General features: G+C 52.7%; 1 protein-coding gene across 8 annotated transcripts in view; it reads right to left on the bottom strand.

Annotated features, from left to right (window-relative positions):
- Window positions 1-6,450: 6,450 nt before the first annotated feature.
- The window catches only part of LOC125167161 (translation initiation factor IF-2-like), a 40,064-nt gene continuing 21,094 nt past the window's right edge, over window positions 6,451-25,420 (bottom strand). For 2 of the 8 annotated variants that reach the window (XR_007152666.1, XR_007152668.1), the window contains exons 3-4: window positions 21,358-21,491; window positions 15,216-15,633 (exon numbers count right to left, since the gene is read on the bottom strand). Coding sequence is in view for 4 of the 8 variants with exons in the window: in XM_047860953.1 (XP_047716909.1) it covers window positions 6,502-6,563 (62 nt within the window). In the remaining 4 variants the exon portion in view is untranslated. Of the gene's footprint in view, window positions 6,564-15,215; window positions 15,634-18,587; window positions 20,391-21,357; window positions 21,492-21,750; window positions 21,805-25,420 lie in introns of those variants that run through there. The other 6 variants (XM_047860953.1, XM_047860949.1, XR_007152667.1 and 3 more) reach the window with 5 other exon arrangements.

Genomic DNA, 25,420 nt, shown 5'->3' on the forward strand with positions numbered 1-25,420 from the left:
TGAGTGACGGGCCTTGAGGAGGACACGTGTTGGGATGAGCACCGGGGGTTGCATGCAAGTGATGAATCATTAAATTCTATTCCTGAAAAAAATAGTAAATAATGCAAAAAAAAAAAAATACACACACACACAAGCGAACTAGCCCACTACTTGGTTCTGAAGCTAAAAATAGTAAAATAATAAAATGTATTTAGAATTAAAAAATAATTTACTAAGTGAAAGGATGGATGAATCACGTCAAACAAGAAATAAATGGGGTTTCCTAAGGTCAGAAGTAAGACGCGAGTCTCTCGACCTGAGCCGAAGTCGGACACTCAACCGACTGAGCCACCCAGGCACCCCATCTGCCGTAACATCTCTTAAAGCACCACACGCACCTGCCTCTGATCCAGGAATTTCACTGCTGGGCACAGAGCCCAAAGAAACAAAAATATATAGCCACCAAAGGCACGTGTAGGAATATTCATAACAGCTTTATTGGTAAAAGCCCAATCCTGGAGAGAATCCCAACCTCCAAGCACAGCGAATGGATAGACAGACTTCCCACGGTCATCCACACGCTGGAATAAAACAGGAAATGCTATGCACGCACCAACACGGTGTACCATCCGTGCATTTTGATTTTCTGTATTTCTTTTCTTTCTTTCTTTCTTTCTTTTTTTTTTTTAGGTTATCTCTACATCCAAGGTTGGGGCTCGAACTCCCGACCCCAAGATCAAGAGTTGCGTGCTCTTCTGACCGAGCCAGCCAGACGCTCCTGATTTTCTGTATTTCTGGTGCTGACATCTGCAGACCCTGAAGAGACTGCCCCTCCCGGGGACTAACCCGTTCCTGGCGATGGTAAACGCCGGGCAAACTAACCCATCCAGAGCTCATGCGGGCCACCTCCTCCTCCTCCACACGTCCAAGGACGACTGGAATAAAATGATTCAGGCTGACCAGTCCTAAACCTGTTTACCCTGCCTCACCACACCTTCCAGTGGAAACCACATTCAAGGCTCCTGGCCTCTCTGCCCCAGCCTCCGGGGTGGCCCTGTGACCTAAGGTGTGCGCCCTCCTACCTGGAACTGCACATAACAATGGCAGCTGTCTCCAGATCTGTGGGCCTAATAAAATTGGTGTGGTAAACAATCAGCACAGCAAGCGGGAGGTCTGGCCTCAGTGGGGACTGACATGCCACCAGGACGCCAGGGGCTATTGACCCGCTGCACCAGGTGTGAGCTGCAGCCTGGGCCGGGATGAAGCCTGCAGGTGCCCTCCCCCCCCCCCCCCCCCCCACCGCTGGTACATTTGCCTGGGGTGGCCCTGGACTCCCACCCGGACCTCCTTAGGCTCTGGTCTGAGCTGTGACCTGCCTAGATTGCAGGGTTCCCGGGCACCCCTTTTCTTGGGGGACTAGCTGAGTGTATGGCCAGGCCAGAGTGCACAGCACGGACACCCTGCTCCCTGCCTTTCCGCCTGCCCAGCGGAGCACGTGGGTAACACCCGTGCGTAGAGCCACCCGTGAATTCAAACCACACACAGAGCCAAGGCAAGGGCAACCCGCTCGGGGACCACAGCACCCCACAGGTCCTGTGGGAACGGCCGCGATGGTGCTGTTTGCCTGCGATAGTCCCAATTCCTCCCCTGACTTAGTGGGGGGAGGAGGGATCACACCCATGGAGAATCTGGAGGGAGGGAGGAGGGGGGGGGAAGAGGGCAGGCAGGAGGAGGGGGAGAGAAAGGGGGACGAGGGAAGAGGGGGAGAAGAAGGAACCAGGCCACTGGGCCCCTGTCCCCAATACCCAACATTACTAGAATTACTAACTCCACCCAATCTCTCCACCCAGGAGAGATTTTGCCCTTAGAGATTTGGCTGATAGGTTCTACTCGGCTCCCATTTCAGTGTGCCCTCAGCCCGTCTGCCTTCACCCCTGAAGTGACACACACCTTTTCCAGGCTACCCGGGGCGTCCACAGCCTTGGCTTCCCCCACCATCCTCGCAGACAAGACCTGGCAGGCACCCACCTTCCTCCAGGAGCACAGGCATCAGACATTACATGGCTGGCATCTTCCTCTAGCGAGAGTCATCCGACACACCCCTTAAGGTCTTACAAATCCACATCTGTTAGTCCTTTTGGCAACACGTTCCTCATTTAGAAATTCTACCTAAATCTGGGGCACCTGGGTGGCTCAGTCGGTTGCACGTCAGACTTCGGCTCAGGGCATGATCTCACGGTCCGTGAGTTGGGGCCCTGCGTTGGGCTCACTGCCTTCGGTGCAGAGCCTGTTTGGGATCCTCTGTCCCCCTCTCTCTCTGACCCTCCCTCCCTCTCCCTCTCTCCCTCTCTCCCTCCCTCCCTCCCTCTCTCTCTCTCTCTCTCTCCAAGATCAATTCTACGTGGGGCACCTGGGTGGCTCAGTCAGTTAAGCCTCCGGCTTCAGTTCAGGTCATGATCTCGCGGTTCATGAGTTCGAGCCCCGCATTGGGCTCTGTGCTGACGGCTCAGAGCCTGGAGCCTGCTTTGGATTCTGTGTCTCCCTCCCCTGCTCTGTCTCTGTCTCTCTCAAAAATAAATAAACATGAAAAAAAAAACTTTTTTTAACCTTTATTTATTTTTGAGACAGAGAGAGACAGAGCGTGAACGGGGGAGGGTCAGAGAGAGGGAGATACAGAATCTGAAACAGGCTCCAGGCTCTGAGCTGTCAGCACAGAGCCCGACGCGGGGCTGGAACTCACAGACCGCGAGATCACGACCTGAGCTGAAGTCGGACGCTTAACCGACTGAGCCACCCAGGCGCCCCGGAAAAAAATTTTTTAATAAAAATAAATTCTACCTAAATCTAACTGAGGCTACTACTTAGAATCAGCCCAGCTTCAGTGGGACCCCTCTGATGAAAGGCTCTAAGATTTGTCCAAAGTGAGTCAACAGGCTCCCGCCATGCCTCGGTGACACCTTCACCCCTTCACTGCAGAGGTCTCACCCATCTCCTCTCCTGCCCCTGGGCTCTCTGGACCACCCAGGATGGCCATTAGGGCTTCTGATGCCCCAAATGCCCCAACGGCTTCTGATGCAACAAATGCTCCTCTTTGCCTCTGGCTAAACACTGTTAAAAACAAAATTGCCGGCTACATACTGGGCTTTCCTGCTAATAGAGGTGCTCACAGACGCTGAGCCTAGGACCCTCCAAATGCAGCTACCTCTTTGCTTGGGTCATGGAAGCGGCACCCCACGAGCTCAGCACGGCTGATGAGGCCTCCCTCAACAGGAAGGAGCCAAACCTGGGCCCTCTGGCATATTCCACCCGGCCTTCCCTGTCCTCAGTCCCTGGCCAAACGCCATGTGCTCCTCCCAGGGGGGAGGTCACCCCTACCCCGGCCCCTTGGCTCACCAGGAGCCTCCCATTAACTGAATGAACACCAATGAGAGTGTGAATTGCACCGCCCATCATCATAAAAATGACAGCGCTCATTGGAACATGGCTGCTTTTCATCTCTTAGGGTGTCCCAGACAAAGGACAGGACCCAATGTCAACATACTTGGCCAGACTTCTGGCAGCATCTCTGCACTGGTGCCCTGGCCAACAACTGGTCCTTCTGTGCGTTGATTACACACCGTTGGGCCACTGACTGACGGTGAAGAACTCTGGGAATCTCTTGCTTCACAGATACCCAAAATGTAAACCCAAATCCCCCCCCCCCCATATCCTAAAGCCACAGAACAAGGTCTGGCCAGCCCACTCCCATCCCCTCTGGAGTTACACAGGTGCCCATTTCACTTCTCAACGTACACAGCGCTGGGCTCTTGGAAGAGGCCCTCAGTAGAACTTTCCTGTCCATGACGGGCGCCAGAGAAGTTACCTGAGAGACATAATGGTTTCCTCAAAGGTTTTCTTGTCAAATTCCAATCCAGCAAATCGACCCCTAACAAGGCCTCTGTCTTGCCCCAGGCCTTAAACTCTCTTAATTCAAGGTCCTTGGCCAGTTCAAAACTCAACGTGGAGTTTAAAAAATCTTCCACTCACCCTTTCCTACATTTAAAGGGGGATTCGTCTCCCCTGGGTGGACATAAAGACTCATTATATATTATATATGGGCCTGTAATAACGGCTGCCCCTATCTTTATCCAATCTTGCCCCCATCCCAGAAGGACTGGGGGCCAGAGCGAGGACACCTATTCTCCTGGACCCATTAACCCCAGACTGTCCCATGGGCCAGGCAGCTGCTCATCTGATTGGGGGCCCATCCGAGCCTGATTCATACACTCTCACACACACATGGAATAAACACAACACCTGTCAAGTGCAACCACACCCTTTCTGTGGACTATCGGTGTCACTACTCTCTGTCTGGGCGCTTTCATTGGTTTGTGATCAAAGGCCCAAACCCTCCCAGTGACCCATTGTTTCAACCAGGTATCGAGTTTGCTTAATCCAAGCGCCACAAAGACCTCCCCACTCTACCACCAACCAAACCAACAACTGAAGCAAAGGGCCCGTAGTCATCGGCCAGATCGGAGGGCCTTCGGTCAGACTCGCACTGGAGCCCCAGCTCAGCCTTGTCATAGCACCCCAGAGCCACAAGAACAGCACCCTCATCTCTCCGCGTGGGGACCTGCTTGGAAAGCACAGCCCAGGCCCACATTTCAGACGACATCTCCGTGGTCCAGAAGCTGGAGATCACTGGGACAACTTCGCGCAGACGCCTGAACCTCTGCCCGCGGACCGCCCCCGCTAAGGCACCAAGTGGACACGGACCCTGCCTGCTTATCTTCCTTTGAGATTAGGAATTCTACCGTGCTTCTGAGCTTGCTGTCTGCTTAGCCAGGAAGCTACACACCTATGTGTACATATGCCAACACTCCCACGCCTAAAGGCAAATCTGGCCAAGGTTACTACTGTCCCTGCCGGTCCACCGATTAGTGGAGACATTGCTTTCCCCAGGGGGCACCTGCCTCACACCAATTAAACCCTGACCCCCCTGGGGACAGGACTCCTCCTTCCCCCACTGGCCCTGTGGTTCGCCCCATGACCGTGACCGCCCTTCTTCCTGATCACACGTGTCCCCCACACAACTTCACACAGACTTTCCTAAACCAGCCGTTCAAGCCCCCAACAGCATAACTGCTGCACCTGCCACCCTGACCCTCGAAACACACACCAAGGTGGTATTCTTGAAAGAGAACAAAATGAACACACACACACACACACACACACACACACACACACGCGCGCGCGCAGGAAAACCTTGGGCTGGGAGTAACTTGTCCCGTAGGGTTCCGCAAGACGAGCAAACATTGCTAACAAATTTTAGCTTGATAAACGCGCCAGGTCTTGCAATGCAACTGGTCCGTGATGCCAAAGCCTCAGAGGGCCAATTGCACTAATCGTTTGTTTTCCGTAATTCTGATGTGACGATATCTCGTTGGTCTTGAAGAGCCTGCCCTTCTCAGGGCTAGCCAGTTCTTAGAGATAGTAAATGACTAGCCTCTAAGTGTGACTTTCACGTACAAAGGTATCTATTCAGAGCCCACGCACCACAATAGGAAGGAGTAACAAAGTTGGAGGACTCATAGGACTAGATTTATTTATTTTTTTAATGTTTACTTATTTAATTTTGAGAGAGAGAGAGAGAGAGTGAGCACAGGCCCACACACCCAAGCAGGGGAGAGGCAGAGAGAGAATTCCAAGCAGGCCACGCTGTCAGCCCAGGGCCCGACGTAGGGCTTGATCCCACAAACTGAGATCAGGACCCGAGCCAAAACCGAGAGTTGGACACTTAACCAACTGGGCTACCCAGGCACCCCTCATAACTATGATTTCTAGACTTAACTACAAGACAATGTGCCCTGGTGAAAGAACAGACACATAGATCAATGGGACATAATAGAAAGCCAAGAAATAGACCCACACAAATTTAGTCAACTGATCTTGGAATGTGAGAGGTAAGTGAGATGATTTCTTACCAGAAATACCAAATAGAAGCTGTGCTGCCTAGTTAACGGTAGGTTTACAACCTGTCGGGAATATGTACCCAACACCCCACCGCCACAATGGAGTCCCAAACCCTTAGACACTTCACTTCCTGATTCCTCTGCCCCTCTCCATCTCATGAGCTTATTTTTTGAAGGCTTTGCAATGAGCATGCGCCAAAGACCTGAAGTCCCTCAGGAATGTACATTGGTTCCAATCAGACTACTTTTTGCCTTACATGGGCATAGGCGACTTCAGGGCAAAGCTGTAACCTCTGTAGTGCTCAGCCAATAAGGGACCAGGGGAGGGACTTACCTCTTCAGTGCTCAGCCAGTGAGGAGCCAGGGGAGGGGCTTACCTCTGTAGTGCTCAGCCAATGAGGAATCGGGGGAGGGGCTTCTTGCTAGGAGATAAATTGTCTGCTGTTACTGCCTCCAGTGAGCCTGTCCATCAGATACCTGCTTTTGCAAGAGCGTTGATCAAAGCCTCGCTTCACTGTGTCCAAGTCTCCACGTCCCTCCTTTGATCGGGTCTGTGGGCTCATTTCTCTCATTGGTCAACAGAGTAAGAGCAATTCAGTGGAAAAAGGATAGTCTCCTCAGAAAATGGCGCTGCAACCGTTGGACGTCCATATGCAAAAGAATAAATGAACTGAGACACAGACCTCACACAGAAATGGACTCAAAATGGGGGCACTCAGTCATTAAAGCCTGTGACTCTCAATCTTGGGGTTGTGAGTTCAAGCCCCATGTTGGGGGTAGAGATTACTTAAAACTAAGATCTTAAAAAAATATATACTCAAAATTGATCACAGACCTAAATGTAAAATACAAAATGTCAAAACTTCTTGAGGAACACCTAAATGACTTTGGGTTTGGTGATGAGTTTTTTTTTTTTTTAAGTTTACTTATTTATTTTTGAGAGACAATGAGAGCGGGGAAGAGGCAGAGAGAGAGAGAAGGAGAGAGAGAATCCCAAGCAGGCTCTGCACCGTCAGCACAGAGCCCAACAGGAAGCTCAAGCTCACGAACTGTGAGATCGTGACCTGAGCCGAAACCAAGAGTTGGATGCTTAATTGACTGAGCCACTCAGGTGCCCCTTGGTGATGAGTTTTTAAACACAACACCAACGGTACAATCCATGAAAGAGAAAAAAAAATATGGTTTAAACTTTGTTAAAATGTATAACTTTTTAAAAAAATTTTAAGTGTTTACTTATTTTTAAGAGACAAAGCATGAGTGGGGGAGGGGCAGAGATAAAGGGAAACACGGAATCTGAAGCAGGTTCCAGGCTCTGAGCTGTCAGCACAGAGTCCGGGCTTGGCTGGAACTCATGAACCATGAGATCATGACCTGCGCTGAAGTCAGACGCTTGACTGACTGAGCCACCCAGGTGCACCTAAAATTTATAACTTTTGTTCTATAAAAGAAGGAAGAGACAAGCCACAGACTGGGAGAAAATACCTGCGAAACACAAATCAGAATCTAAAAGTCAACAGTAGACGACAAAGAACCCAATTAACAAGCGGGCCAAAGATCTGAACAGACACCTAGCCACAGGAGACATAGATGACAGGTGAGTGCATGAAAAGACACTTCAACGTCATTTGTCGTCAGGGAAATGCAAATTAGAGCAATAAACGAGATACCTTTACACCTACCAGAATGGATGACATCCGGGACGCTGACAATACCAGATACTGACGAGGACTTGGAGTGACAGGGACGCTCATTCATCGCTGGGGATTACACAATGGTGCGGCCACTTTGGAAGACAGTCTGGCAGTATCTTACAAGAGTAAACCACACACCCCAGCAGCTGTGTTCCTTGGTATTTGTTTACCCAAATGATGTGAAAACTTAGGCCCACACAAAACCTGCGTGTGCGTGTTCATAGCAACTTCATTTGTAGTTACCTAAAACCTGAAGCAACCAAGGTGCCCTTCGATAAGTGAATGGATACGCAAACTGTGGTCCACCTACACAAGGGAATATCAATCTGAGATAAAAGGAAATGAGCTGGGGGTGCCTGTCTGGCGCGCTGGGTGGAGCGTGCGACTCTCGATCTTGGGGTCATGAGTTTGAGCCCCGTGTTAGGTGTAGAGATTATAAAAGAATAAATAAGTAAACCTTAAAAAAAAAAAAAAAAGGAAATGAGCTAACACGTCACTAAAAGACACGGAAAAATCTTACGTGCATACTGCTAAATGAAAGAAGCCAGTCTGTAAACACTAAGTACTGTATGATTCCAATGATATAACATACTAGAACAGGTAAAGCTAGGGGCGCCTGGGTGGCGCAGTTGGTTAAGCGTCCGACTTCAGCCAGGTCACGATCTCGCGGTCCGGGAGTTCGAGCCCTGCGTCAGGCTCTGGGCTGATGGCTCGGAGCCTGGAGCCTGTTTCTGATTCTGTGTCTCCCTCTCTCTCTGACCCTCCCCCGTTCATGCTCTGTCTCTCTCTGTCCCAAAAATAAATAAACGTTGAAAAAAAAAAAAAAGAAAAGGTAAAGCTATAGAGACTATACAAACAGAACAGTAGTTTGCCAGGGGTGCTGGGGGGTGGTGAGGGTTGAACAGGTGCAACGCAAGGGAATTTTTAAGGAGGGGAAATTATGGTGAAGGAGACAGCAACGGTGGGTAGAAGACATTAGCATTTATTAAAACTCAAAGACCTTGGTATCACAGAGTGAATCTTCATGGACACACAGGTTTTTTTAATGTTTCTTTATTTTTGAGAGAGAGAGAGAGAGAGAGAGAGACAAAGTGTGAGTGGGGGAGGAGCAGAGAGAGGGAGACACAGAATCTGAAGCAGGTTCCAGGCTCTGAGCTGTCAGCACAGAGCCCGACCCGGGGCTCTAACCCACGAACCACGAGATCAGGACCTGAGCTGAAATCAAGAGTCAGAGGCTCAAGGACTAAGCCACCCCGGGCGCCCCTGTATGTTACACTTGAATTAAAAAGTGAGCACAATATAACAATAACTGAAAAGCTGGGCATCACCATCTAGAAACACTGTATAGACATTTCTGGGCGCCCCAGAAGAAAAAAACCCCAAAGGCTTCCAAGAAGAAACAGAAAAGACATTACTTGCAAAAGAACAAGGCTCGGCTTGGCCACTGACCTCACCAGCCACACTGTGGGCAGGAAGGCGGTGGAGCAGGGCCCCTGCCCCCCTCGTAGCTCTCCCACTGCAGCCTGGTCCACGCATGCGCATGTGCACACACGGCTGAACGCCCATCCCCACGCTTCCCTGTGTCCCCACGTTTCTTATCCCGCTCACCTGCCTCGTCTCCAGTTTCTCATGCCCAGGCAGCAGGCACTACCTCTGTACTCCTGGCACATAGCCCCTCGGTCATCAGCAGGGGTCAGCAGGGAGAACCAGGCTGCTGCGGCCGGGAGCGCACTTGGGACCTTGTAGGAAGTTATCAGCTGCCCGGTGAAGCTCACCAGATCACCAGAGGTCTCCTCTATCGGGCCGGGGAGGTTGCCCGGCAGACAGCCTGGCCCTCAGGTTTAATCCCTGACACCTCTTTGGTTATGTCATTTTCAGATGTGTGCCTTAAGGACAAAATAAAAACCGGTCGGAGAAGTCGGCCCCGTTTCGGGGTGGGGGTGGGGGGTTTCAACTGCACACCACACACAAACACAAACGGGTGTTGACATCTGGAGCCTGGAACATGGTATCAGCCCGTCTGGCAGGCATCAGCTCCAAGCCAGAAGTCAAGCCCTCCTCCAGATCCAGGCCGGGGCCACCCTGGGTTAACAGTGACAATTCTTGTCCTTCTGTGAGCTGGGAGTCCTCACTGTCCCGTTTCACCGTGGACGACACAGGCCCAGTTAGAAGCCTGTCTGGCTCGTGGGCATTCCTCCAGGATATGGATGTCCACGGAGCTGGGGCTTCCAGATCCAAGCTCTAGAATGTTCGTGGTTCTCAGGGCTGGCTCCCCAGCCCAGGCCCAGGTGTAACAGTGTGGCAGCCAGGCGCTGGAGCGGCCTGGGGTTGGCACACTGCAGACTCCGTCCCCTCCTGCCACCCATCCGTGGGCCTCATCAGGATTCACCTCCACAGGGCGGGCTCCTGGACCCGACGGTCTGCAGGGACCCGTTCAGATGGTGTGTGGGGTGCTGCTGGCCCCACCCAGTGGAAGCGCTTTCCATGCTGAGGTCCGTGGAGCTGGCCCGGGGACAGAGGAGGCTGACGGTTGAAATGCTGGCAGGGAGGCAGGAAGATGCCGGGGTCCCCCCACCCGATGCACCAACTCACCGTGGAAGTCAGTGTCAACCACTCAGCCCCATGCATGGACCCTGTTGGGGTTCGGGTCACGGCCCCCTTGGAGTAGATTGGGTTTGAAGAGGAAAACCCCCTGGAACTCAACAGAGTGGAGGGTAATGTGGGATTTCGGGCAGAGTGGGTGGGGCCCCACCTGTTCAGATGACCCTGGACATGGGAAAGGCCTCTCCTTAGGGGTCTCAGTTCAACGTGATTGCATTTGCAGGAGATAATCAATGTGTGTGGCTGACACAAATCCGGAGGGCCCCAAAGGCCTCAGGTATGTCCCTTATGAAGGTCAAGGGCCAGCCTCTGCGAGCCGCTGATCTCTGACTTCTCCCCTGGAGGGCTTTGCCCTCGCATCCTCACATCTTCCTGAATCCCAAGGCGTGAGTGTATCCCACGCACACGCCCAGGACACCCCATCTCCCCCACCAAACAGCCCTGGCAATGTGTCATCAGCCGCCTTGCGTTTTGCAGCTTCAGCAGGCTCGTCGCCCACAGCGTGAAAGATGGGATGGAAATGTGGAATGCCTGTCGATGGCGTGGCAGGAGGAGAGCCGGGAAACTTGCAAAAATAAACTGTGTGTGTGTCGATTCATCACTGGAGACGTGTCTGCATAAATACACCCACAGCATGGACTATTCTGACCAGTCTCTTTGGGGATCCAAGTGTTCCCATGGGGTGTGTGTGTGTGTGTGTGCGTGTGTGTATACACGTCTGCCAGTGTGGTGATATCTGTGTGAGCCTTCGTTGTGTCTCAGCAAATAAATGCTCTGGAGAAAACCTGGAAGGATGCGCCCAACCCCGAGGCAGGGATTACTTCCGGAAGGTGAGGCCGTGAGGTCAGGGTGGTTGTTTTACAAGCTGCTCTGCTCTGTTTCACAAGCATGGATCATTAAAAAAAATAAATAAATAAAAGATATCTAATTCATGTTTTAAAATTAGCGTCCCCCTCCCTCGAGGCGAGCATCCCGGAGACTCGCCCTCCTCCGATTCCTGCACCGCGCCCCCTGCCGGCAGGAGGTCCGCAGCGCTGCCTCCTGCACCGGGGTGGAGACCGCCCCCGGGCCTTTGCGAAGCGGTTTGACCCAGAAGCATTGCGAGGCCCAGGAACCTACCCCTCTTTCCGTCCCTGGGGCTCTCCTGGGGCCCTGACGTGCCTGTAGCCGGAGGGAACCGCAGCGGTGCTCAGGGGCCCCCATCCCACCCCCCCCCACCCCCCCCACCCCCCCCACCCCCCCCACCCCCCCCACCCCCACCCCCACCCCACCCCCACCCCCACCCCCACCCCCACCCCCACCCCACCCCCACCCCCACCCCCACCCCCCCACCCCCACCCCCACGGCGGCCGCGAGGCCAAAGGAGGGGCAGAGAAATTCTGGCTTTTGAAATTCTTATTTTAACCTCTTTTCCGCCAGTCCGTAGGTCCGCTAGAGTGAGGGCAACACCCACCTCCCCGCCCCGTCCCCACCCTGGGACACAGTCAGGGCGCTGTGCACCCATGCGGGTGGTGGGGGCGGTAGAGGGGAGAATTGCTTGCTGGTGTCTGAGGCCGTGCCATGGCTTGGGGTTGGGGTCGGGCGAATTCGGAAGGTGTGGGTGGGTTCGTGGGTTCAGGCCTCTAAAGACAGGGAAGAGAGAGTTCCTGACCGGAGAGAAAAAGGGAAAAGAGATGCCCAGCAGAGGAAAGGCCTGCGGGGGGAAGGAGCCAGATGCTGTGTTCCTGGGTGGGGAACAGCCCTCGCATGAGGCTTGGGAGGGTGTCTAGGGGCTGGGAGGTGGAAGGCGATGTGGACATGAGATGCGGCCACTAGGGAGGACCATTAAAAGTCCTGGAAAAGGGGCGCCTGGGCGGCTCAGTCGGTCGGGCGTCAGACTTCGGCGCAGGTTGTGATCTCGCGGTTCGCGCGTTCAGGTCCAGCGTCGGGCTCTGGGCTGACAAACAGCTCAGAGCCGGGAGCCTACTTTGGATTCATTCTCATTCTCTCTCTCTCTCTCTCTCTCTCTCTCTCTCTCTCTCCCCTGTTCATGCTCTGCCTCTGTCTCTCAAGAACAAATAAATGTTAAAAAAATTTTTTTAATAAAAAAATCAAAATAGAAGTCCTGAAAAACATCATCAGGGAAATACAAATCAAAACCACAAGGAGATACCACCTCACACCTGTCAGAATGGCTCACATGAACTCAGGCAACAACAGATGTTGGCGAGGATGCAGAAACAGAGGATCTCTTTTGCGTTGTTGGTGGGAACGCAAACTGGTGCAGCCACTCTGGAAAACGGTATGGAGGGTCCTCAAAAAACTAAAAATAGAACTACCCTACCACGCAGCAATGGCACTCTTAGGCATTTATCCATGGGATACAGGTGTGCTGTTTCGAAGGGGCACATGCACCCCCATGTTTATAGCAGCACTATCAACAATAGCCCAAGTATGGCAAGAGCCCAAATGTCCATCGATGGATGAATGGATAAAGATGTGGTGTGTGTATCACACACACACACACACACACACACACACACACACACACAATGGAGTATTACTCGGCAATCAGAATGAAATCTTGCCATTTGCAACTAGGTGGGTGGAGCTGGAGGGTATTATGCTAAGCGAAATTAGTCCGAGAAAGACAAATATCATATGATTTCAGTCATATGAGGAATTTAAGATACAAAACAGATAAACCTAAGGGAAGGGAAGCAAAAATAATATAAAAACAAGGAGGGGGACAAAACAGAAGAGACTCTTAAATACAGAGAACAAACTGAGGGTTGCTGGAGGGGTTGTGGGTGGGGGGATGGTCTAAAAGGGCAAGGGGCATTAAGGAGGACACTTGCTGGGATGAGCCCTGGGTGTTACACGTAGGGGATGAATCACTGGATTCTACTCCTGAAATCATTATTGCACCATATGCCAACTAACTCGGATGTAAATTTTAAAAAACACACAAAGAAAAAAGTCCTGTAAAACAAATCCATCCAAGAGTGGATCCTCCTTGAACATTTCTTCCTGGGTGGGCCGGCTTGGCAGGGGGTTGGGTCAGTGACACTTACACCTCTGCAAAGAGCAAAGGCAAACAGGGGATTGCAACTGAGACCTTGAAAGAGACAGGTACATCCAGCCTGTTGGTCACTGATTGAACCAGAGACTGGCTGCCCTGGAGAGTGGAGTGCAGGAAGGGCCCGCTCCAGGAGGCAAGAACAAATAGCATGCCCAGGACTAATTCTTGTGCTGAGGCAATTACCTCATGATGGGTGCCTGCGTGGCTCAGTTGGTTAAGCGTCTGACTTTGGCTCAGGTTGTGATCTCGAGGTTCACGGGTTCGAGCCCTGCATCGGGCTCTGTGCTGACCGCGTAGAGCCTGCTTGGGATTCTCTCTCTCCCTCTCACTTCCCACTCCTTCCCCCTCACGTGCTCTCTCTCTCAAAAATAAATAAGTAAACTTAAAAAAAAAATCACCTCGGGGCCCTAGGGGCCTGACTCATTCAACCCCGTCTGCCTACCTGGCCCTGACTGCTTTTAAACCCCACTAACTGGCTCATTGCACACCACCCCCCCGTTCATCCATCTGCCACAGAGAAGGGTGTATTGTGGGGCACACAGGGTCACACAGAGGGCGGGAGGGAGAGCCTAGAGCTGCGGTCCTGCACCTGCCCCAAAAGGAACCTCAGCATTCACCATCACCACCCCCAAGCAGGGTCTTTGACCGGCTTGAGCCGAACCTCTGTCCTGAATGCTCTGCTCACCAGTGTAGCCCAGTACCTTTCACACGGGGATGCCTTTGCTTGGGAAGTTCCTCTGCCTGGAGTGCCCTTACCTGGGCACAGCAGAGGTCCCATGCTTCAAAGCTGAAGCTTTCCCAGACCTCTCCTGAGCGTGGCTCCCCTCGGCCGAGACAGGTTGTCTTACCTCTGGGTTTTCAGTGCCAACACAGGGCACACAGTAGGCACATAATAGGTGCAGACCGAGTGTATTCCTCACCCACCAACCGAATAAAGACTCAGCCTGCCCTCGGAGCCTTGGTTTTCCAGCTGTGGAATAGATGCTGGGAAGAGTGCCATGGCCTGTCCCTCCAGGAGCGACATGGGGACCGTTGGGAATCCACCCCCTATGAGCCTCTGGGCTGCCATCAACCCAGAGATTTCTACTTGGGGGCCTTGGAGCAGGACGAGTGGATGTTTTCTTCCTCCGAGATCAAACCCAGGGGCCCTCGCGTGTCTCGCCTCCTGGGTGCCCGCTCTGGACCACAGAGGACGAGAGCCCCTGACAGGTAGAGATGCCAAGCCCAGGCAAGGAGCAGGCACCTCTCCAGGATGGGCCAGGGAGGAGAGGAGGGCCAGGCCCAGTGACCCTAAGGGCAGATCACAGCCACCAGCCCGAGGTGACCTCAGGAGGCTGCCAGGGGCATTTACAAACAGCCAGGCCAAACCACAGATATCAGTGGCCTGTAAAAGGCACTCCTTGGAAAATGAACTCTGCTGTCCCAACTTCTATCTCGTGTGCCTTTTCCAACAATGGATTTGGTTCACGTCACATTCTAGTGTACAAGATAAACGCTCAACAGGTCAAGTTCCCTCAACCAGGACTCTATTAACCAACCATTTGCCACGTGTCAGGCCTCAGGGGGAGGGACATGGACATACTGTTATTACAACATATAGATAATAATATATAGTAATGTTGAGCCAAACAAGCTAGATCCAAGAGACCACATACTGCATGATTCCATTTAGATTAAAAAATTAATCTGTAGAGGTAAAGGTCAAAACAGTAGCTGCCCTCGGTGGAGGCTCCTGGGGGACTGGAAGGTGCTATGACTCGATCCGCACGGAGCCACAGTGTGGACATATGGGAACATTCATCCGGTCACTCACAAAGATTTTGTACTTTAATTTTTTTAAATGTTTATTGATTTTTGAGAGAGACAGACAGAGAGCGAGCAGGGAGGGGCGGAGAGAGAGGGAGACACAGAATCCAAAGAGGCTAGGCTCTGAGCTGTCAGCACAGAGCCCGACACAAGGTTCGAACTCACGAACTGAGAGATCGTGACCTGAGCCGAAGTCGGACGCTCAACCGACAGAGCCCCCCAGGCGCCCCAAGATTTTGTGCTTTAATGTAAATACACCAATAAAGCTACTATAATAACAGACCGCTAGTACTAATGTTAGCTCAAGCCGCTTCCATGCTGGCAGGCAGGGCTGTCTCCACTGCTGTGTCCCCAGGGCCGAGCACAGGGCAGCGCCGTGACGGGTGCCCGGGCTCCGGGTGGCAGCTCCCTCCACGCTTCCTCACGGTGGCGAATGATCATCAATACCCCCGTTTCACAACCACCGAGACTGCAGCTCCGTGGAAGCCGGTCTTGTCTGACTCCAAAGCTCTTCCCAGAAAGTTCTGTGGCCACCCCAGCTCTGGGAGGGGAGACAGAGATGTGAGTCAGAAGATGAGCGTGAGCTTCCCGAGCGCCCCAGGGCCGGCTACCATGGCCAGGCTACGAGGAGCCAGAGAAGGAGGGGCCTGATAGCCACAGGACGCGTGCGCAGGCTGAACCTTAAGGATGGATGAGGTTTCGACCAGCAAAAACTGGAGGGACAGCAGCCCAGGTGGAAGAAACAACAGGAGCAAAGGGCTGGAGAGAGGAGAGTACAAGGTGTGGTCAGGATAGGGGTGCCCAGGTTGGGCTGGTACATAGGAGCTAGAGGAGGCTCAGCAGGGCGGATGTGACTGGCACAGCCACAGGCTGGCACCAGGGAATGTTGGGTTCTTCCCGGAACTCTGGGGTCCTGAGAAAGGTCCAGAATGCTTTAATAAGATGATGCCAAACATGAACTGCTTTTGAGCCGGTGTCAGCCAGCGATGCCTGGATCAGAAGAGAGGAGCATTAGGGCGGGATGGATCTGACGTCATCTGCCTAGGCACAGAGCTTTGGGCCACCTGAAATCCGGGACACACCCCAGGCCCCTCCAGCAGTGGGTGGCTCCGCTGAGACACTCACGGCTGTGACCCCTGGTCAGGGCACCAGACGCCTCCTCCAAGCAGAGGCAGGGAGGACAAGGATCTGCCGGGTGGCCTAGGCAGGGACATAGGGACACGGGGCTCAGAGAGAAGAAAATCAAGATGCCCTTGAATTCCATCTCAAGCATGGCCACTGTTGGCCCTCTGTAGGGAATGTGGGATGGGACCGAGCTTTATTTTCATTCAAAAAGCTGTTACTACACCAAGGGAGCATCTGAAAATTGTGACATCTTAGGACCGAAGCTGTATATATGGAATATATGATGTTGGTTTCCACTTAAGATTGTATTGCAATAAGGATTGTGGAAGGAAGGAGGAAGAAAGAAGAAAAAACATCATCATGTCGTTACTCATACTTGGGAGTCAATAGATAATCTTCGGGGAAATGAATGATGAAGTGTGTTATATAAAATTATAAAGGTAACCATAGGTACGCAGCTACCAAATTTCCAAGACGCCAAAAGAAACGCTTGTCCCCAAATTAAGCAAATATTTTATAACCTACAAAAATAGAAAGCATCAAATAAATTGACTTAATTGGGACTGAGATAGATTTGTCACATTGATATATGCAAGTGGGTTAACTCATCTGTAAAAGGAAATGCCGGGCAGATGGTTCACATTCAGCCTTAAGCTGGAGGCAAGAGACACTCCCCAAACAAGAAGACTCAGAACGAAAATACAAGGATGGTGCAAGGGGTAACAGGCAACGTCAACAAACAGAAAGCAGGGGTCAAGTTCAAGGCAAAATATTGTTTGAAGTCAAGAGGAGCACTTTATTTTAATTTTCTTAAAGGTTTATCTATTCTTTTTTTTTTTAATTTTTTTTCAACGTTTTTATTTATTTTTGGGACAGAGAGAGACAGAGCATGAACGGGGGAGGGGCAGAGAGAGAGGGAGACACAGAATCGGAAACAGGCTCCAGGCTCTGAGCCATCAGCCCAGAGCCGGACGCGGGGCTCGAACTCCCGGACCGCGAGATCGTGACCTGGCTGAAGTCGGACGCTTAACTGACTGCGCCACCCAGGCGCCCCAAGGTTTATCTATTCTTGAGGCAGAGCACGAACAGGGAAGGAGCAGCAGAAAGGGAGGGAGACAGAGGATCCGAAGAAGGCTCTGTGCTGGCAGCAGAGAGCCTGATGCGGGGCTAGAACTCACAAACCCTGAGATCATGACCTGAGCTGAAGTCAGATGCTTAACCAACTGAACCACCCACGTGCCCCAAGAGGAGCATTTTATAATGATGACTATGAGTGGCTCAGCAGGTTAAGCATCCGACTTCGGCTCAGGTCATGGTCTCATCATTTGTGGGCTCGAGCTCCACATCCGGCTCTGTGCTGACAGCTCAGAGCCTGGAGCCTGCTTCCGATTCTGTGTCTCCCTCTCTCTGCCCTCCCTGCTCACACTCTGTCTCTCTCTCAAAAATAAATAAACATTGAAAAGTAAAATAAAATAAATCCAGTATATATATATATATATATATATATATATATATATATATATTTAATTTTAAGTAGCTAAGTCAGTAACTGGTCTGGTCAGAAGAAGAAAGGAATAAGGAGTGCCTGGCTGGCTCAATCTGTTAAGCGTGGGACTCGAGTTCAGCTCAGGCCATGATGTCAGGGTTGGTGAGTTGGAGCCCCGCATGGGGTTCTGCGCTGACAACATGGAGCCGGCTTGGGATTCTCTCTCCCTCTCTCTGCCCCTCCCCTGCTCATGCTCTCTCTCTCTCAAAATAAATAAAAGTTAAAAAAAAAATAATAAAAAAATGTAAAACAAGGAATAACATACAAATTCACTAAAGGAAAAGATAACTGGGGCAAACTTTTCACTGCACACCCTTTGGTGCCTTTTGAGCTGCCCTTCGACAGCGCCTGAGGCCATCTGGGACAAATCAGTAAGGTCCGATTTGGTGTCCCAGGCTTTGGCAAAGCCCTTGTTGCCACGGGGGGCGAGCGGCCTCCGCAGCAGGACATGCTACCCCCCCCCCCCCCCCGGAGAGTCTGTTTTCCCGAAGCTGCGCTCTGCCCGGGTCCTGGCGCGTTGGCTTCTTCTGGGCGCTAAGATGCATGCTATTTCCGTGGGTTGAACCCTGGGTGCTGAGGGTCCCCCCCTTGGACGCTAAGGAGCACCTCCCTCCCCTGCCACTGCCTGAAGGGTGCAGGCCGCTCAAGGGTGCCCCGCGGGTCGGAGAGGCCAGGGGGCGCATCCCTGCCTCCCAGCCTGCACACCTCACAAGGCGCCGCCGGCAACGCCAGGGGCTTCTCCAGCTGCATCTACCCCCCCCCCCCGCCCCAGGCGCTCGAGAGTAAGCGAGGAGAGGTGGTCCTGGCCAACTTCCGCCCTTTACCTCGCCCTGATGGGCCCCCAAGGAGCCTGGGGCTGCAGCTAGGGAGGGGCCCCTGTCCAGGAAGAGCCCTCTGGGAGAAACGTCCCTAGAGAACGATACTTCCAGGCCGGGAGAGTAGCGAGGGGGCCCTGGAATGCCGGAGAGTCCAGTGCCCGGGCAGCAGGGAAGGCTTCCTGGAGGAAGCGGCGTGCAGGTCGGGACCTCACAAAGGGGGTGGAGCGTTACGCGGGAGGAGAAGGGACTCGTAATTCCAACCGCCCCCGGCAGGCCCCGCGACCCTCAGAGGCCAGGAGCTGAGGCTTCTCAGGGAATGGGTGGGGCGGGGACTACGTGCCAGACCCTACGAGAAACGATCGCGGCCCGGGGACGCCGCATGGCCTGGGAGAACACACGTCACAGGAAGTCCGTAGGAACTGGTCATTCAGCCAAGTGGACATCCCAGGATGGCTGATCGCCGACCGGCCGGGCATTCGGAATCGGTGCGCTCCGGTGGCCCGACGCGCCCTGTGCCGCCCCCTGCTGGCGCTTCGGTCCGCGGCTAGCTGCGCCGCCGCCGGGTCGACGCGGGTGGCTCTAGAACCCAGCGCGGCGATTGGCTACCCCGGATCAGGTGTCCCCGTCCCGACCAACCAGCGGGGGAGGCGGGGTCTCGCCGCCGGGCTGTGGGCGGGGCGGCGGGGCTGATGGGTCCGCCCACATCGGTGCTGGGAGAGCAGAGCTGAGCCGCTGGGGGCCTCGCAGAGACCGCAGCCTCCAGCGCCTTGGAGCCGGTGCTCCCGCCTCCCTTCCCCACCCAGCGGCTGGAGCAAAGTTTTCAAACCCCAGAGTGGCTTTTTGGGGGATAAAGGCACAAAACTGGCTTTTGGGAGGATAAAGGCACGAATCCTTGTCAGGCCCCAGACTCTGCGGATCTGGGCCCTGCGGCCTCAGGGTCACTCCTCTGGCCTTGAATTTCCCTCCAGCTTTCACTCCAGCTACCCTGGCCCTCTGCCACCTGCTCCCTCCAACCCCAGACCTTAGACCCAGCCTGTGTCCTCTGCTTAGCCTGCCCTTCCCCCCACTCCTCCTGGCTTTCTCTGGATGATCTTTCCAGACCCGGGCTGGCACAGGGTTAAGGTTCCATTGGGGGTTTGTGCAGATCCTAGGGTCTTCCTTTTTCCCTGCACGGACCACCCTGCCCTGGGCGGCTGGCCTGCTGTCTACACCCCATGATCTTTCATCTCTGTATCTCCCTGCCCCAAGCAGGGGTACATAGTACATAGTAGGTACATAGTAGGCACTTAGCCCCTGTATTGATGCCCCTGTGTTGATACGAACCAAGGAGAGAGATGATGGCTAAGGAACTAACATCCCATCATCTGAGTCCCAGGCCCCATGCCAGGCACTGTCGTAGGGCTGGCTGACTGATACTCAGTTATGTGATAGCCCTGGAAGTGAGGAACTGGGGTCCCCTCTTCCTGGGGAGTCAGGGAAGGCCAAGAAACTGAATGGCTAGCCCAGGGTTCCTCAGCTGCACTGGTCAGGGGCAGGACTGGCTGGTTGTGGACACCGCTTTGCCAGGCAGCCTGGGCCTGGGGTCTCTGCTGGGGAAAACTGATGACAGTCCCTCTAAGGGAGGGTCAGGGCCTGGAGTAGACTGAAAAGGGAAGAGGACTTGGGGGAGGTGAGTGCGGGTGTGTGCTCAGGACATGCACGAGCCTCCACTACTGTCCAGTGACTGCATGGGCACCCTGAAGGGCCCTCAAAGCTCTGCTGTCCCCTCAACCCCATCTCTTCAACTGCCACCCCCAACCCCTTCTCCAACTACACTGACCCATGTCAGCTCCCACACCAAGGCCCCCGGGCCTTTGCACGTGCTGCTCTCTACTGGATCCACCCAGGCCTGCCTCCATCACATTGTCAGGGCCCATGCCTACTTTCCAGACCAAATCTTGCTGAGCACCGGCCCCGACCGAGTCCTGAGGACAAGCACATACCGAGACATGAATTCAAATCCAGCCCCTCTGCCTGACACATTTATGGCTGCCCTCAAAGAACAGCTTATCAGTGGGCTCGCAAAAAAGTGCAGTCTACTGAGGGACTACTCTGCTGATTTGCTGGCATCGAGCTGGGGCTTTGGAGGACATGGAACCCCCAGCACCCAGCCTGCAAGGTCAGATTGTGAAAAGGGCCTTTTGGTTTCAAAAAGGCTGTTGACATGAATGCCTCTCACTTCAGCAACATCTGAGAGTGAAAATAGCCTGCTTCATCAGAGGCTGGTCCCTCTGTGCAGACGGCCTGCCGCCCGCCCCCACCATCAGGCCAGTGGGGCCGCGGGGCGCCCCCTCCATAGTGAGCCGGAACTCAGAGAGGCTCAGCTCTGAATCCTGTGTGACAGCGGGCAAGTGACTTCACCCCTCTGATCCTCCATTTCTCCATTTTCTTCCTCTCTTCTTGCTTTAGCTTTCATTTCCAATTGAATAATAGGTACACATTTTTAGAGAACAACTAGAACTCTAAGGCTTGGAATGGCAAACAGCAGTCCCCTGTTCCTGCTCTGCCCAGCCTGGGTTCTCCCCCTCAGAAGCAGACAGTGCACTCTTCTAAATGTTTTTTCTGGCTGTCATCTTTACACGTGTGACAGGCTTATGCTGACAGTTGCTGATTTTTTTGCCTTTAGAAACGATCCAGTGACTGCCTGCAGCTGAGAGATGAGGATTTAGCTCAGTTAATCTGCTGTCTCTTTAGACTTGCTAATTCCGGACTTTTCATATAAATGGGATCACCTAACCTGTGGCCTTCTGTGGCTGGCATCTCTCACCAGGCATCACGTGGTCAAGGTTCCTCTATACTGTAGCATGAATCAATACTTCATTCCTTTTTATGGCCAAATAATATTCCATCGCTGTTACGCATTGTTTTAATCTGCTTTAAAAAAAATAATTTTTTTTTTTTTTCGAAAGATATGAGGAAGGTAACACATTGCTGCAAGCAGTCCTCTCTGAAATGGGAGCCCGGCAAGGTGCTCCTGCTGCTGGCAAGGGCTTAAAGAACCCAGGGGCACCTGGGGGGCTCAGTCGGTTGAGTGTCTGACTTCCGCTCAGGTCACGATCTCGCGGTTCGTGGGTTCGAGCCCCGCGTCGGGCTCGCTGCTGTCAGCCCAGGGCCCCCTTTGGATCCTCTGTCTCCCTCTTTCTCTGTCCCTCCGCAGCTCACACTTTCTCAAAAATAAATAAACCTTAAAAAAAAAAAAAAGAACTTAAGGAGCGCGGCGGGGCATGACTTTATCATTCATTCTTTCATTCATTGACTCACGCACTCACTCATTCACAAATTGATTCCACCAACACTGAGCACCGGTGTTGAGCGGGGCCCTGGCGACCCAGAGACGGAGCAGCGCCAGCCTTTGCCGGGGTCAGTCTAGCATGCAAACACCTGAGCTCACTGCACATGCTCTGAGCAGACACTGGGGGGTGGGGGGCGAGAGTGAGGGGGACCACGTGTTGTGGGTGGGACAGATGGAGGGCTTTGAAGGAGACACTGGAGTTAGAGGTGGCAGATGGGGCAGGGGATGGGAAAGCCTGGCAGAAAGAACAGCATGTACAAAGGCCCAGAAGCATCAAAACTGGCCCGGTCCCTTCCTTTTAAAGAGACCCACGCAGTCAACCACACTTTCCTTCTCTGCCCCTCACCTCACCCACTTCTGTCTTGGTTCCTCTTGAACAACTGTATTACCCAGAGCAGGGGCTCTCAACCCGGGGTCCACAGAGAACCCTGGGGAAAGGGAGGCCAGAGGATGGGAGCCTGGGGTTTCCGAAATTGGACAGAAAAAAACTTACATCCTCATTTTTACCCACCTCTGATATTTACTTTCCTGTCAGTTAGGAATGGGGGCCACAAACCTCAGCGGTGACTTTCTCACCAACAGAAATCCAGACATTTTCAAATCACTTAAAAAAAAAATTTTTTTTTTTACATTTATTTATTTTTGAGAGACAGAGAGGGAAAAAGACAGAGCATGGGCAGGGAGGGGCAGAGAGAGAGGGAGACACCGAATCCCAAGCAGGGTCCAGGCTCTGAGCTGCCACCAGAGAGCCCGACGCGGGGCTCGAACTCATGAACTGTGAGATCGTGACCCGAGCAGAAGTCAGACGCTCAACCGACTGAGCCACCCAGGTGCCCCTCAAGTCACATTTCAACTGAATCAAAAATCTCTAAATATCATTTACACTGCTACTTCAAAATGATAAATTTTATTTATTAAAAAAATTTTTTTAATGTTTATTTGTTTTTGAGCGAGAGAGAGAGAGACAGAGTGTGAGTGGGAGGGCAGAGAGAGAGGGGGACACAGAATCTGAAGCAGGTTCCAGGCTCTGAGCTGTCAGCACAGAGCCCGATGTGGGGCACGAACCCACAAACTGTGTGATCATGACCTGAGCCAAAGTCGGATGCTCAACCGACTGAGCCACCCAGGCGCCCCCAAAATGATAAAGTTTAGACTTGCAGCTTTGGTATTGCTATTTAATGTTAATAAATACACTACTCCATTCCACATGTATTTAAAACTTTTATGAATTGCTTTTCTACATGATTGGTCTCCTCCATGTACTTATTTAAAAATACTGTTTTGGAGGGCACCTGGGTGGCCCAGTAGGTTAAGTGTCCAACTCTGGATTTTGACTCAGGTCAGCCTGCTTGGGATTCTTTCTCTCTCTCTCTCTCTTCCCTCTCTACCTCTTCCTCCACTCATGCTCTCTCTCAAAATAAATAAAAATAAAATAAAATAAAATAAAATAAAATAAAATAAAATAAAATAAATAAAGTAAAATAAAATAAAATAAAATAAATAAAATAAAGTAAAATAAAATAAAATCTCTTGGGGAACACCTGGCTGGGCTCAGTCAGAAGAGCATGTGACGCTTGATCTCAGGGTCTTGAGTTTGAGCCCCATGTTGGGCCACAGAGATGACTAAAATCAATAAATAACTTAAAGAAACAGAAATAAAGATATTGTTTTGAGGAGTTCATATGCTTCTCCAGTCGGCCTCAGGGGTCCATGGCATGCAAAGGTCAAAGGTGCCTAATTTAGAGAGAGGGCAAGCCACTGGGGTGGGGTGAGAGCCAGCAGGCAGGGAGGGGCACACTGCCAGGGACAGGAGAGCTGTAAGGACTGGCCACCCAGCCCACGGAGCACAGAGACCCAGTGGGGCCTGTCAGGAAGGGAGGTTGCCAGGCACATCCCCCTCCCGGGGCCATCTAGCACAGCCCCAAACCCTGAACTTCGAGGCTATAGCCCCAGTGTACCAGGAGATCCGAGCACACCCTCTGTGTCACTCTCGCACTTCCCGGTGATGCAGGCAAGGAGGCCGAGCGGGAAAGAGGACAGAGGTCTCCAGATGTCCTGCAGAGTGCCAGCGCTCAGGCAGCACAGCCCCAGCCCCACTCCCCCATCTGTCCAAAGCTGCAGAGCTCTGGGTTCTGAGCCAGGCAGAGGTCCAAGGGCCCTCAACAGAAAGGGATCCTTCAGGCCCCTCGTGGTATGACCAAACCCCAGCATTGTTACAGATGTGGAGACTGAGGCCCAGAGAGGCCAAGTGACTAGTCTGAGGTCGCACAGTGAGTTGATGGCCCGGCCACTAGAACCCAGGCCTCTGGACTCCCCAGCAGGGTCTGTGGCCGCCATGGCCCGTGAAGGCACTGGGTAGAGCAGGTCTGGTGTGATACTGAGGTGGAGACAGAATGCACATTTCTGTGTTCCCACGGTAAGATGTATGTAGTAAGAAAAGTGAAAACCTTGGGCCCCCAAGCCAGGACACAGGACCCACAACTCTACCCGTTATACAGACATTTTAAAGTTTATTTATTTATTTAGAGAGAGCAAGAGTGGGGGAGGGGCAGAGAAAGAGAGAGACAGAGAGAGGGAGAGAATCCAGAGGAGGCTCCACACTGTCAGCGCAGAGCCTGAAGCGGGGATCAAACTCACAAACCGCGACATCATGACCTGAGCCGAAAGCAAGAGTCAGGTGGTCAACTGACTGAGCCACCCAGGCGCCCCTGGACCTGTCTGTTGACCAAGTGAACAACTAGAACATATGCCTGCCCTCTGGGAAGACCCACTTGAGGACAGAATAATTCCATGCAAAGCGTTTTTTTAAGATATTAAAAAATATTTTTTAATGTTTACTTTTTAAGAGAGAGAAAGACAGAGGGCCAGCAGGGGAGGGGCAGAGAGAGAGAGGGAGACACAGAATCTGAAGCAGGCTCCAGGCTCTGAGCTGTCAGCACAGAGCCCGATGCGGGGCTCGAACTCACAGACGGCGAGATCATGACCTGAGCCGAAGTTGGATGCTCAACCGACCCAGGAGCCACCCAGGCGCCCAAGATTCATTCATTCATTCATTCAGAGACAGAGCACAAGTGGGGGATGGGCAGAGAGAGGAGACACAGAATCGGAAGCGGGCTCCAGGCTTTGAGCTGTCAGCACAGAGCCTGACGGGGGGCTCAAACTCACGAACCGTGAGATCATGACCTGGGCCAAAGTCGGACTCTCAACCGACTGAGCCACCCAGGAGCCCAAGATACTATTTTTTACATGTTTGTTTGTTTGTTTGTTTATTTATTTAGAGAGTGAGTGGGGAAGGGGCAGAAAGAGAGGGGGACAGAGGATCCGAAGCGGGCTCCAGGCTCACAGCAGAGAGTCTGATGCGGGGCTCAAACCCACGAACCGTGAGATCATGACCCGAGCTGAAGTCGGACTCAACTGACTAAGCCACCCAGGCGCCCCAACGCAAAGCAGTTTTGATAACAGGCAGACACAGAGAGCCCAGGAGAAAGGGGGCCCAAGCTCGCTGAAA

This window comes from Prionailurus viverrinus, chromosome B3 (assembly GCF_022837055.1).
Source record: "Prionailurus viverrinus isolate Anna chromosome B3, UM_Priviv_1.0, whole genome shotgun sequence".
In the NCBI taxonomy this organism is placed as follows: Eukaryota; Metazoa; Chordata; class Mammalia; order Carnivora; family Felidae; genus Prionailurus; species Prionailurus viverrinus.